The sequence below is a fragment of the Podarcis vaucheri genome (genome assembly GCF_965113315.1).
Source record: "Podarcis vaucheri genome assembly, chromosome: 1".
In the NCBI taxonomy this organism is placed as follows: domain Eukaryota; kingdom Metazoa; phylum Chordata; class Lepidosauria; order Squamata; family Lacertidae; genus Podarcis; species Podarcis vaucheri.
Genome location: NC_138759.1, coordinates 95,490,217 through 95,503,856, shown reverse-complemented (window position 1 = coordinate 95,503,856; position 13,640 = coordinate 95,490,217). Strand labels below are relative to the sequence as shown.

At 44.2% G+C, this 13,640-nt stretch overlaps 1 protein-coding gene across 14 annotated transcripts in view; it reads right to left on the bottom strand.

The window, feature by feature from the left end:
- Positions 1-13,640, bottom strand: part of KALRN (kalirin RhoGEF kinase) — a 508,727-nt gene that overhangs the window by 84,311 nt on the left and 410,776 nt on the right. For all 14 annotated transcript variants that reach the window (XM_082234876.1, XM_082234882.1, XM_082234887.1 and 11 more), the window contains one exon: positions 1,129-1,375. In XM_082234876.1, the coding sequence (XP_082091002.1) occupies positions 1,129-1,375 (247 nt within the window). The remainder of the gene's footprint in view (positions 1-1,128; positions 1,376-13,640) is intronic.

The window sequence follows — 13,640 nt, the reverse complement described above, 5'->3', positions numbered from 1 at the left end:
ACTATAGTTTACTCATCACAGAGATACCATTTCCAATACCCATTTAAAAACTACAGTTCCCGGTATTCTTTTTTTTGGGGGGGGAGGGGTGCTTTAAATGCATGGTATGTATTGCATAGTGTGTATTGAGCCTAAGATTCCTCCCTTTTATAGAACAAATCTCAGAATGCTGAATGCCTTCTTCTGTCCCTTTGTCTAGTTTTTAGATAAATTTCTAATTACTTAGTCAATATCTTCAGAAAAATGCAGACAGTGAAAACTGCCTACATTCTTCTGTTTGCCTGTTCACTAAGATTAAGGGATGTCAGTTCTTTTCACTACTTCTTTTCACTGCCTTTGCTTCTCTGTTGACACCTGGCTCCAGAATAATAGTTGTTTGTCTCTGTTACCCTCTTCCCTGAGGTTTAAGCATGTTACTGGCTTGACCTTTATTGGGTTTTTCTTACTCCACTTTTCTGTCCATGAACACACAAAGTGAATTATAACATTTAAAACAATATAACATAAAAACATAAAAACAGACAAACGAAATCCAACTAGGCATTCTCCACCTAGACTATATTTGTGATTGTCCAGCTCAGGCAAAAGCCCAAGGGTTTTCTTAGAAGAAATGATGCTAAGGTGAATTGCTTAACAAAACTATCCTTCCCAACTAACTGCTATAATGTGATAGAACTCAGGTGCTTTAGGTATTGCTTTTTGGATCACCTGATCAAAAGTTTCAAAAACAGAAGTTTGGTGCTTTATTTTTAAATATTCCCCGAATTTATTTTTTTAAACACCCTTGAAAACCCTATATACTGGGAGAATGTGATTTTCGGAATGACTCTAAAGCCATCCAATCAGCATTATGCAGAGAAGGAATTGTTTTATAGCAGATACAATGTCTGGCTAAACAGTATGTAATTGGGTTTCCACTCAAGCAGGAAAAACAGGTCCCTTCCTTCCCCCACCCTCTCCTGGCTGATGCAGGTGAAAAGATAAGTATGCACATCAAAAGTGCAGATAGCACACTTCCACAGCAGGCTGGCAGCTCAAATTATGAAAATCTGTAGTTTTATCTTCCCTTCATTTTAGCTACTGACATAACAGAGGAGGGAATATCAGCCCTGTTCAATTTCTGCCTACCTTTTCCTGAAGGAAAGAAACAGTCCATCTCCACACTGCTCCGGGAATGTGAGATACAGAGAGCACTGCTGGGGACCAGCCCTTCCTGAGGAGGACTCCGCTCTGTTGTCCGTACCAAACACCAGCCGGGCCTTTCACTTGGCCTTTCCAGTAACTCCACCGTTTGCCCCACCTGGATACTCAGCTCACTACTATGGCTGGCTATAAAGTCTTGTAGTACCACAGTTAGTTCACATCCTCCAGACAGCTGTAAGGGGAGAAAATTGAAACAGAAAAGAGGAAAAGTGAGTCACCTACAACAAGGCGCAGGGAATTTTCATATAACATTGGCTCTTGTAATGAGAAGCATAGTTCAGTTTCATAGTTTCCACTGTGGATGCTTCCAATATGTTGCTTCGGATGGGATTCAGCCACATACCTGTAGGGCAAAGGAAATGGGACTCATACAGCTCTCAGTCAAAAGAGTGGGAGGGCTCAGTGTTTTTCCCCCACTGTTAAAACCAAGTAGGTTTCACATCCTGGCTAGAGCTCAGACATGGAGCAACAAAGCACAAAACAGAGGTATCCTTGCTTAAACATATGCCTGGACTAGCCTTCCCTTTGTGGTTAGATGCTGTTACCATCTGATTCTGATTACTATATGTTAAATCTGCCTCCAAGAATCTCTCATCTCTTTCCTGGGAAAGGATACTTTATTGCAGGATCACTAGTTTTTAAAATGATGGAGCCCATGAGACATCTACTACTCCCCACGGGAGGGAAAACAATGATTATTATTATCACTGTTAGCTAAATAGTGCCACCAGTGTAAATGGTGCATTACAGAATTAAATAAAGCAGGCACTTGGTATAAGAGTTTGCCATCTAAGAATTAGATGAAGGAGAGAAAACAGCAAGGGAGTGCTGGAAAAGGCAAAATTCAGAAACACATTTTATAAATGTAATTTATGCAACACCTAAAACACGGTGAGGAGGTAATGCTGAGGATCTCCCCTACTATATTGTTCAATGGTACATCTATAAGGAGGCAAGAGTCCCTTCGTGTACCCTCGCCTCTTCCTCTTTTAAGTTTTGAACAAATGTACAGGGTTTTTGGCTGCAAAGGAAGAGCAGTCTTTTTTAAAAAAAACAACAGGAAGGATAAGACAAATCTGCATGGATACAAAGTGGCAGCCAGTGTTCTGTCTATATTTCTGTTCTGCCTTGTTATGTCCTATGGTTAAAACAAAAATAACATTAAATATAAACTTTCCATAAATAATAGAACTGAAGCAATGAAAAGAAAAGGAAAAGTCAATCTAAGCCCTTACAACAAGATAAGATATTTTACACCATAATTACTCTCAGATAGATGTTTGCAACAGCAAATATGGTATATATTGATTTGGGGGGTACATATCTTCAGCTCTAATGATAAGCACTGTTGATGTCTGCAGTGCTGAAGTGTGGTGTGCTTCAGCCTTTATTATTCTCTTACCAGTCTGTGTGTAGCCTACAGGGACTAACTTGCAGCCCTTCAGTTGTTGGACTGCATCTTCCAACTACTGGCCAAGCTGGCTAGGGCTAATGGGAGCTGTAGTCCAACAACCTCTGGAGGACCACAGGTTAGACACCCCTGGTGTAGTCCACACAGCTGGCTAATGATAAAGGTAATGGCTGTGCCATTCAAGAAAGGTCTGCCTTTGGCAGAGATCTACCTAGGGTCCCTTACATCCTTGGCAAGGAGTTGTATTGGCACCCCCAGCAAGAAGCTGTATTGAAAAGAATCAATAGCCTACATCCATCATGTATGATCTAGCTGAGATTCTTGCATTGCAAGGGGTTGGACTAGATGACCCTGGGGTCTCTTCCAACTCCACAGTTCTATGATTCTAAGTTTCACTGCTTCCTTGTTACTCTTTTTACCAAATCTTGGCAAACCTTTTCTTTCTTTTTGCCCTGTGTCTATGCTGTTTGATGTTCACAATAGTTTAGGGCAGGTACTGTTTGCTCAGCATCCCACTCAGTTGCTTCTGGATTCCTGATCCATGTACCCAACTGCATAAGGATGTGTTTACTGACTGCTCTCTCTCCTTCACTATTTTCCTATGAAAGGTCTTATGCAAAAGATCACTCTGTAGCTGGGTGAGAAGGAATGTAGAAGATTGATTAGACCTTTATTCATAACACTGACTAGGTATCATTAAGATCAATGTTTTCTTACCATTTCTACAGCAAATTCACTTAAGCAGTGGCGTAGCGTGGGGGGTGCCAGGGGTGCCAGCCGCACCGGGCGCAACATTTGGGGGGGGGCGCATTTGGCCGGCCCTCCTCGAGGAAGCAGGAACCCCACTGTCCTCGGACCTCCTCTGAAGGCTGGCGGTGGGGCGGAGAGACCTTCTCCCCGCGCCAGCCTTCGGAAGGATGCTCCGAAGCCTGGCGGTGGGGCGGAGAGACCTTCTCCCCGCTCCAGCCTTCGGATGGCTGTCCTGAAGACTTGTGGTGGGAGCAGTGGCATAGTGTGGGGGGTGCAGGGGGGGCCTGCCGCACCTGGCGCAACATCTGGGGGGGGGCGCGGAAGAGACTCGAGTGCTAAAATCCACGGGTTAGGGGGCGCAAATTACTTGCCTTGCCCCGGGTGCTGAGAACCCACGCTACGCCACTGCACTTAAGATCTTGTCTCTCTGCATATATTACTTCCCATCTTCCTTAGCCATCCCCAAAAGCTGAAGGACTACCAAGGAACAAAATGGATCTCAAACTGTGAAGCCAGTATAACTCCCTGGGGAGCTGCAAACCAAACTACTTCCTGACCTATCTTTATGCCTAGAGGGGTTTTTTAGTGCTTTGATAGTATCTGGAATTGGCTGCTAAACTGGTCCTTGGAATCAGCACAGAGCACATTCCTCTGTGAACAAACCCCATTTTTGTTGCCCGATGGTGCTGGGAGGCTCAGGGGGATGCTTGAGCAATTTGATCTTTATGAAATCTGACATGAACTGAGCTGATCTGTAACTCTGGATTAATATGTGGATTGGAACCCCATTATCAACAACTTCACATTTCTCTGACACAGTGCTTGTCTCAAAATTCACCTATATGCATTTTAAAAATGCACATTTTGAGAGATAATATGGTTAAAATTAAGTACTTTAAGGAAAACATATTTAATTATGCATTAAAATTCACAGATTAATATGGAAATGTGATGGAATGGATTTCTGAACGAACACATGTAAAAGTGACATAGACAAGAAACAGACCTGAACCACCCATCCCTAGCCTCATATTTTCATCACAGACTTGAAACTTCCTTGGAGTGTATATCTAAGGCATCATAAGGCACCCTGAACAAACCAGGATGTCCATTAGCTTAGCTGGTTTTAGTTGCTTAAGTTACATTTTTTGAAGACTCTGTAGTAGTTACATGGTGAACTATGAGTTTGGCTAATTCATATGATTTCAGCATAGCAAAAAATACTATGACTGCCTTGACATACATCAGAGTCAAGGATTTCAATGTCATAATTTAGGATTGCATGGGTAATAAAGGTAGTTCATTTAAAAAGTTGAGAGAACCAGGTTCAATTCAACTCCTTTAAAAGAATATAGTCCGCATACAATGCAACACACAACCACTAGATGTCCATATTTGCTGTCTAATGGCAAACTGGATGTCTGCATCAAACTAGACTGTTTTGGACTGAATGGTGGGGGTGTGATACAAGATATGCCCGGACAGTGTATATGATGGTCAGTTAGTAACTGACAGCACCAAACCAAAGCTTTAAAAGTACCCACCAATCGCTTACAGCAGTAAGGCTGGTAGATGTTACAAAAGCAGAGGAAAACTTTCTCTAGATGCTTCATACAACTTTTGGAAAAAATAACGTAAAGATTCAAAGGAAATAGGAAAGTACCCTTAAATGCTTGAGTCAAGTGGCAGAATTCCTAAAAATCTACATGACCACAATGACATCAAAGGCATAGCATCTAGCTTTCTACAACAAAGCCTTATAAGCTTCATGATCATTCCTAAAATTGCATATTTTGGATATTTTTGCAAAAATGAAGTGCTTATAGCAATGAAGAAAGCTTTGAGAAAATGGATGCAATGTCTGTTAAAAGCTCAACAAGTTTTTAAGGACAGTGTAAGGTTTCCCTTGGCTAAGGGGCACAGGCGCCTCCCTTATATACATTTAGGCACCAGGTGAAAACATTCCTCTTCAACCAGGCCTTGGGCTGATATTAACATTGTATTCCCTTTTAAATGTGCTTGTGGGAAGAGGTGGGTTTATTGGTTTGTGGCTCCCCCGTTTTTATCATGTAGTCTGCATTTTCATCTTGTATTTTATCCAAGATCTATGGATGAAGGGTGGTACACAACTTGAATGAATTAATGATTAAATGAATGAATATTTTGGGCAACCAGCAGGGTTTCCATTTTCTGGTTGCAGCTTTTGGCATTTTGCTGAATTCTAGATCCTCTAGTGGCTTTGTGGGAAGCTACTCTTATCTAAGGAACAGTACAGTAAACTGCAAAAGCCTCCTCATCAATTATTTGTGACCCCATGCCTCAGACAGGGGCTAACATAAAAATCAATTTCTGACATAGCTCCTGTCAATAACTTATTAAACTCTTAATCCTCTGAAGTAGCGAAAACCGCTTGGGTCAGGGGGAGAGCACTCCTGAACTCTGGTGCTTAAGGAGCATTTGTATTATTTGACCCTCATATATTGTTACCAGGCAGATACTCTTTGTCCTTTTCATCTTTTTTCATTTGTTAAAATGTCACTTGAGGTAGAACTCAAGCTATGGCTCCATCACAGTGGGAGTATAGCCAGAGGAATTCCAATGAAGTTGATCAAGGACATAAGGTTGCTTCTAGTGGAGCTACTTGCTGGAATAACTTTGCAACTGCCTCCCTCTATATTAACAAATGTATAATACTGCAGGTTTGGGGCAGTACAATGTATTAGATTAATGATGAGGCAATCCTATGGTCTCTTATGTTGGAGAGGGAGTTCAATGTCAGATTCCCCTTCCCTGTCGCTGCCACTGAAGCCTCCAGTGCCCCGGCCCAACTGATGTGGGTGCATGGGGAAGGTATGGGAAACCACTAAGATCTGAAGGATATAGTCATCCCAGTCCCCTTACATGCCCCTGTAATTCCTAAGCATGCCTAAATCTCCCTTGCTCTCTCCACTGTTCCCAATAGGAAGGAAAATATAAATTAAATAAATTAAACCCAGAAATGGACAAACACAAGATCATTCTTTTGTCCATTTTTCTGCCCTGTTGGCTCAAGTAACTTCAGTCTCCCCACCAACCTTAGGACTGCATTGTTAGTGTTCAAAATGGAATCATGCATGCAAGTTATCTAGAATCCTCCTTCAAAAGGAGTAGGTCAAAGATTAGGTCATATCCATCATCCTTGACCACTGACCCTGTTAGCCAGAGCTGATGGGAACTGTAGACCAGCAACATTTGAAGGGAGTACGTAGTTCAAAGGACAACATTTTTTAAAAGCTGTCCTGGGGTATGTGTGTGTGTTTGTTTGTTTTCAGTAACACTGCTAAGATAGTTCTTAGCAGTAACTTCTATGTTTAAAGACAATTTGCCACTGGATACCAGTTGCTGAGGGACTGTTGCCTACATGACCTGCTTGTAGGCTTGCCAGAAGCATCAGGCTTTCATTTATTTGTAACAGAATGCTCAAAAGAGAATTTTGAGTTCAGTGGGGCTTTCTCCCCCAGGTAAGTTTGTATAGGATGACAGTCTCCTTCTCCAATGTTAATCCAAGTACTGTTTTATAATATGCATTTTTTTTAAAAAGGCTGCAAGTTATTACTCACACATATGTGTGAGTAACATTGGATAAAAGTCAAGCCTTGAGAATATAATATTTCTCAGGTAAATGTGTTGGTACCATTTCCAGAAATATGTTTGTGTCTCCTTATTTCTGTAATAAATTCCCTCATTAAGTTTTATTCATTTTCTTTAACAGCTTTTCACAAAGCGACCACATGTTTGCATTCAATAAAAGGAGGAGGGAACATTTATGTGAACCGGAGCAAAGGCAAACAATAAAAGGGTTGGGAGAAATAGGTAGCTGATTTAAGAGCAAATATATAAAACTGGGAAGGAGAACATGAGACCTTCCAGATGTTGTTGAACCCCTGCTCCCATTAGCCCCACCCAGAATGGTCAATGGTAAAGGATGATAGGAGTGGTAGCCCAACAATATCTGAAGAGCCATGGGTTCCCTATCCATGCTGTAGAAACACAGGGAAATTATCACACTGTTGTGGAGTGCAGTTAGATTCACAATAAAATCAAGAACAGGGAAACACAAAGTGCTGGTTCCACTCTCTGCTGCTCCACAATGCTAACAGAAACTGGTAGAGCCTTTTAAACTATAATGATGTGCTTCTTACGTCAGTCCCATGTGGAAAAAGATACTTGATTTCCCATGAGGCACCTATCTGTAGGTGGCATGCCTCCTTTATTATTGTGACACTCAACTCTCTGCAATATTATACCATTATGTTTGATCTACGTACATCAATATGGAAGACTGAGCCAAAGAAAAACTATAAAAGATGATACTCCAGTCCTAGACTTTCTTTTTCCATATTTAAATATGGAAATGTAAGGGGAAATATTTCCATAGATCTGGACTGTAAGCATATATATTTGCTTCTAGTTCCAATCATTGCTCATAATGACAGAGTATTATTCAAGTCCATCACAGCAATCAGATTAACCACACCTTTCCAGTAAGCCTCCTCCATAAAACCACTGGCTGGGCAACACTGCACTATCCTGTGAAGGGGTTTTGTTAAAATATTGAGAGACTGAATTGGCACTACTCTCTTAAAGAGACATGTTTCTTCTATAGCAGTGTTTCCCAACCTTTTTTGGGCAAAGGCACACTTGTTTCATGAAAAAAATCTCGAGGCACACCACAGCCCCGTGACGTCAGCGCGCAGCGTCACGCCGGGAGGGACGCACGAAAGTGTAAGTTTCAATTCCCCCCCCCTTGCCTTCCTTCTGTGCCAACCGCCAAAAAGCCAAGAATCGCGGGACCGCCGGCGGAGGGGGGGAGGGCGAGCGGAGGCAGCGGCGAGCCCCGTTCCTCCCCATCCGCCCCATTCCGTGCAAGGAGCGCGAACAGGTGTGAGAAGGGGGTCAAACCTGCGGGCCGGCGCCGGGGAACCTCCAAGCTTTGGGGTGGGGGGGGAGGAGGCAGCAAAGCGAGGCAGGAAGGAGAGCGCGGCTTGGCTGGGTGAGCTTTGGCAAGGGCAGGGAATGAGAGCCGCGAGGCGGGCGCTGCGGACGGAGGCGCTGCCCGCCGAGCTCGCAGGCAGCCAGGCAGGCAGACGGCGAGAATCCCGCGCTGGGCAGCCTCTCCTGGGAAGTTTCAAAGCTGTAGTTAACTTTTTTAGATTATTATAAAAAAAATTGAATGCTGGAGCACGATTTCTGTTCTCATCCTAAAGCAAAGTTCTTAACCCAAGGTAATATTTCTGGGTTAGTGGAGTCTGTAACCTGAAGCCTCAGTTACCCGAGGTACCACTGTCCCGTGTAATGTAGTTTTGTGTTTTTGTGTTGTGAGCCTTGGATGTTAAACAGCCGCCACCACCGCAGGCCCTTAAAAACAAGGTACTTTCATATTCATCTTTACTTGGAGGCAAGCCTCCCTCTTCCCAAGGGGGCCACTTCCCAATTCAGAGTGCTTGGCATCCTAAGGAGGGGAGCAGCGCTGGATTTGGGACGCTGCTGGCGGCAGAGGGGCGCAAATAACAACACTGAACAGATCCGTTGGAAAAAGCAGCTGTACCAAAATGAATTATTGCGAAAATGAGGGATATTTGAGGGAGGGGCCGTCAAATGTTGTCCTCGCCCAGGACGCCACTTGAAGGAAGCAGCGGGGGCGGACGCGGGTTGGAATCCTCTCAGCCCGGCCTCCCTCACAGGGGTGTTGTGGGGGGTAAATGGCAGGGAGCCCCGCCCGCCCCCCCCACCGGAGCTCCTGGGAGGGAGAAAAAGGAATGCGAAAGCGCTAATAATAAAAGCCAATTTATATATGTGGAGAGAGGGAGGGAACCCTGAGGCCGCGTCAGGCCCACAAAGGCGGGAAGGGGCCCCTCAGCCGCGCAGGAGGCGCCTGTCCCGCAAGAGGCTGGCAAAGGTCACCTCTGACGCCCTTGCGCCTCCCTCCCTCCCTCCATTGCGCGCGCAGCGGGGGGGGGCGCCGCTCACCATCCTCCGTGGCTGCGCGTGGCGGCTGCAGGTCGGTGGGCCCCTCTGGCGCGCGTGGACGGTACATGGCGGAGGCTGAGGAGCGAGGCGCCGCGGGCGGGCGAGGGGGAGGAGGACGGAGTGGGCGGAATCACAGCCAATGGGGTGGAAGAAACCCACGTTTCCTTTTTGAAAGAGAAACTTTTAAACGAGCGCGTGGTTGAAGAAGGCGCTTGCCCAGCTCCCCTCTGCGCCTCGGAGGGCGGGTTTGAGCACGCGCAATGCGCCGCCCTCCCGCCCTGCGCTGCCGCCGTCTCGCGCTCCTCCCTTTTGCGCGCGCTGCCCCGCCGCTGCCCCATTGGCCGTGTCCTGTCAGCTGATCCTGTGTTATTTCCTGTGTGTGTGAGGGGAGAATGGAGAGAGAAACCTCGGCACCACCACCGCGGAGCCGCCCCCAGCTCGACGCGGATCCTCGCCACCGCCGCCCCGCCTCTCGCCGCCCGACTCGCCCGCCTCCCTCCCACGGCACACCAAGTAACGTCTCGCGGCACACTAGTGTGCCGCGGAACACCGGTTGGGAAACACTGTTCTATAGCACAAACTGATTTTATCTATTCTTTATCTAGGAAAAAATTGGTGAGATTAGGGGAAAAGCTCAAGAAATTCAGAGCAAGGAAACACTGTTAACACGCAACAGCAAAATTCACAACATTCAACACTACCAGGATTATTTAAACAAAGCACACATCTTCACTGAATATGAACCAAATTGCCATTTCTGTTAGGAAACTTCTGCCCATCAGGCTTGGATGAAAGCCAGTTTTAGTCACTATGAAATTCAGAGAGCAGAAAAGTGAGAAAGATAGAGAATGATGATTAACTTATGTCTACAACCTAGGGTGGGGGTGGAAAACGGAGTCCTGTCAACTCCTCTCTCTCCACGTGTTGAATTTAAACTGCACATTGTTCAGTATTGTTGTCATGTCCACCTGGGTGAATAGGAAAGGGCAGGATGTAATGTTCTCTGTGCAGTTTACAAAAAGTTTCCTGCGTAGTTTTATGAATTGTATTTTCCCTCCTATTAAAACAGATGGCACCAGTCACTTTTGTCCATCCCTGCCTTTGTGTACCAGGCCAGAGAGCTATCCAAACATTTGAATAATTAAAGCTACTCCTTTATAAGCAGAAAAAAGTCCTCCTAAAAATGTTCAGATATATCTTATGCAGGAGACTGGGATGCTGCCAAAGGTATTTTTGCATGATATCTTATTGTCTTTGTATGGACACCCACCCTGTGCCCTGTCAACATCACATTCCCCTTCTCTGTTCCACATTGTTGACACATATTAAGTGATCCTACACAGCATGTAGCTTAACATGCAGCGATTGTTTCTGTCATCAAGCCTATATGCATAATGTGTAGGAATGGTAACAAAAAATGCCACTCCATGATGAATCTCCATTTTTCTTATAATGCATTAGATCACTTACCATGTGTTGATAATGTGGAGGTGGGGAAAGTGATGGATGTCCAGATATGGGGTAAGGGATACATGCTACAGGGGGAGAAGAAATCATACAAATATGCTATTTTGGGCAGCATCCCCGCATTCCACATTAAACACAGTTCCACTTTACTTAGTTTTATGAGGCCTCATTGATTTCTTGAATACAGAAATCTCAAAATACTTTGGGATCCAGGAGCTGTTTGAATTAAAATAAATATGGACTTGTGAAACCTCCTTCCTGGTCTAGGTCTCTTAGGTAGGAAAGAAGGATATGGGAGGGAGGGAGAGATTCAGTTGGTTTTGTTGCTGCCAAAGGAGAAGAGAAAATGTCCAGATAATTATGGAATCACTGAATTGTAGTTGAAAGGGATCACAAGGGTCATCTAGTCCAATCCTCTGCAATGCAAGAATCTCAACTAAAGCATCCGTGACAGATGGCCTTCCAACCTCTGCTTAAAAACCTACGGTATGGTCCTTTAGACCAAAAGAAATCTAGTTGTTTTACAACAGGTGGAAGAGACCACAACAGTAACTGGAAACATGCAGTTATAGTAGCTGAAAGAAAATCTGTTTCTCTGTGTTTAGATGACATGCACCTTTTAGTGTTCCAGATTGCTTGGGCAGATTGTGGCACAATAGGAATCCTTAATAGACAACCACATCTACAACCTGACTCTGCTGATTTTTGGACTGATGTAGGCAGCCTGTGCACATACATGCGCTACACAGCTTGGGATGATATGCTTGCACAATTTGTAAATGTTCTTTAGGAAAGAAAGGCTTTGCAACTACGGCCCTAGAATAGCAGCTCATTAAAATTATCACGGAATTGTTTTAAGGTTGGGGATGTCCATATGGCATGATGCTTTGCTACTTTTTCTTCTTTTACGCCACATATTGCGGTAAACATCAGACTAAGACAAGGAAGTCTGTGTGAGCCTCTCTTGCAAAGTCCTCAGAACCTTTAGCAGGAAGCAAATAATAGTTCATGTTCAAATACTATAGCTTTACATTCAGATTGCAACAATAAATGAAAATGCATATGTTGCATTCAAACTTTACACAATTCAGTGAAATATTGGTGAATGGAGAAGGTGACCAGTGAAATACTGGGGAAAACAAAGTCATGTGCCACCTTCAGGTTCTTAACTAAGACTGAAGTAAATAGCAAATATGGAGGAGCAGACTGAGAGGTCTTGAGGACCACATTCAGTCCCTGTGCCCAAGGTTCTCCAACCCTGCACTGGTGGCTATACTCTGGATGAGGGTAAGCTGGTACCTCAGTAACAGTGCATATGTACGAGGCCTGTCATTTGAATACATAAATCATAGGTGATCAACTGAGTTTTAATGAATTTTAATTTGCATATATTTGCATCTAAAGTAGCAGGTCAGACAGAAAAAATTGGATTATTTGTTTTTAGATTATGTACACATTTGTTGCATCAGGCACCCTTTGTTCTTCTAAGAAGGCACCTATGGATTTTTAAACATATCACATAAAATAATTGTTGAAAGAATTAAAATCTGCTCCCTGATTAATTGGAAAGACCTTTTCAATTTGTCAAAAGTTTTTAACTGATTAATTAGCAAAACATGGCATTACTGGTGAACAGCCACGACACTCATGTAGTAATAGACTTACAGGTGGGTCCCCACTGCCTTATTCGGCACATAGCATTTCCAGATTGTCTCAGCTGGCCCTTAATCACTTAGTCACTGCTCCTAATTAAGACTATGGACAGAGCAATGTTAGAGGGGGAGGGGAGATTCCATAACAGAGGAAGCACCACTTTCTAAGCCTGTCATGACCTATGACCTTGCAGTACACCATGGAGGGCTCTGATGAGGAAGATGTTCAGACTGCTTCCTTGGGAGAACTACAAGTGCCTTATTGAGGGCCTTCCTATCTGGAAGACAGAGCTCTGACTCAGAGGATGAGTCCCTAGAAGAACCTGTCTCCCAACCTCATAGAAGTCAAAAGACTACAAAATAGTGAAGAGCCTTTAAACAGCCAGCCAGCTGCTCCAAGGAACTACCATACTCCATGTCTTGTCAGCCTGTATAAGGCTTCAGTTAGCTCTAGCTCCCAGCAGAAATGACATCTCCTGTAGCTGCCTGCAGAGGAGAACACTTCAGCCAACACAGCCCCATTGGAGCTGTCAGAGATCTGGTTGCTGCCTGCCCAGACCTGACTCGGGCCTGACAGTAGGCAAAGCCCTGCTGGGCCCATCAGTGATGTGGTATCTTTTCCACCCTTTTCATCTCTGTTTTATTCTTAAAATCCCCTCCTTTGGTTCCAGTGCATGAGAAAATAAATCTGCCAGCATAGTATTTCTCCCTTCTTGGGGGTATGTCAGGGGAACAGGAGGGATTTTGATCCAGTGGATCAAAGGTCTCTGATTCACCCCTGAAATGCCCTTTTTGTTTTCCTACTATTGTTAGAGCACCACAGGCCGCAGAACTTTTTACTGCTGCACCATGAAGTCTCCAGCAATTACCTTCTTCACTCAGTTTCTGTTGGTGAAGCAGAAGTCTGCAGCAGCCCCTCAGTCACCCTCCCAAGGAACTTCGGGTTGTTCCCTAGCAGCCTAACCCTGGGTGAATCATTACCTTGCAGTATAATGTTTTGCTGCCAGACAAATAGGTATGTAAGTTTCCATGGCACATTTTTGTGAATGCAAAGCAGAAACACTAACAAGGCTTTTATCATTTGCTGGATAGCAGAAAGAAGAGGTACGGTAGGTAAAAAAAATCTTTCCTCCTCCTTTTTTTTTGTA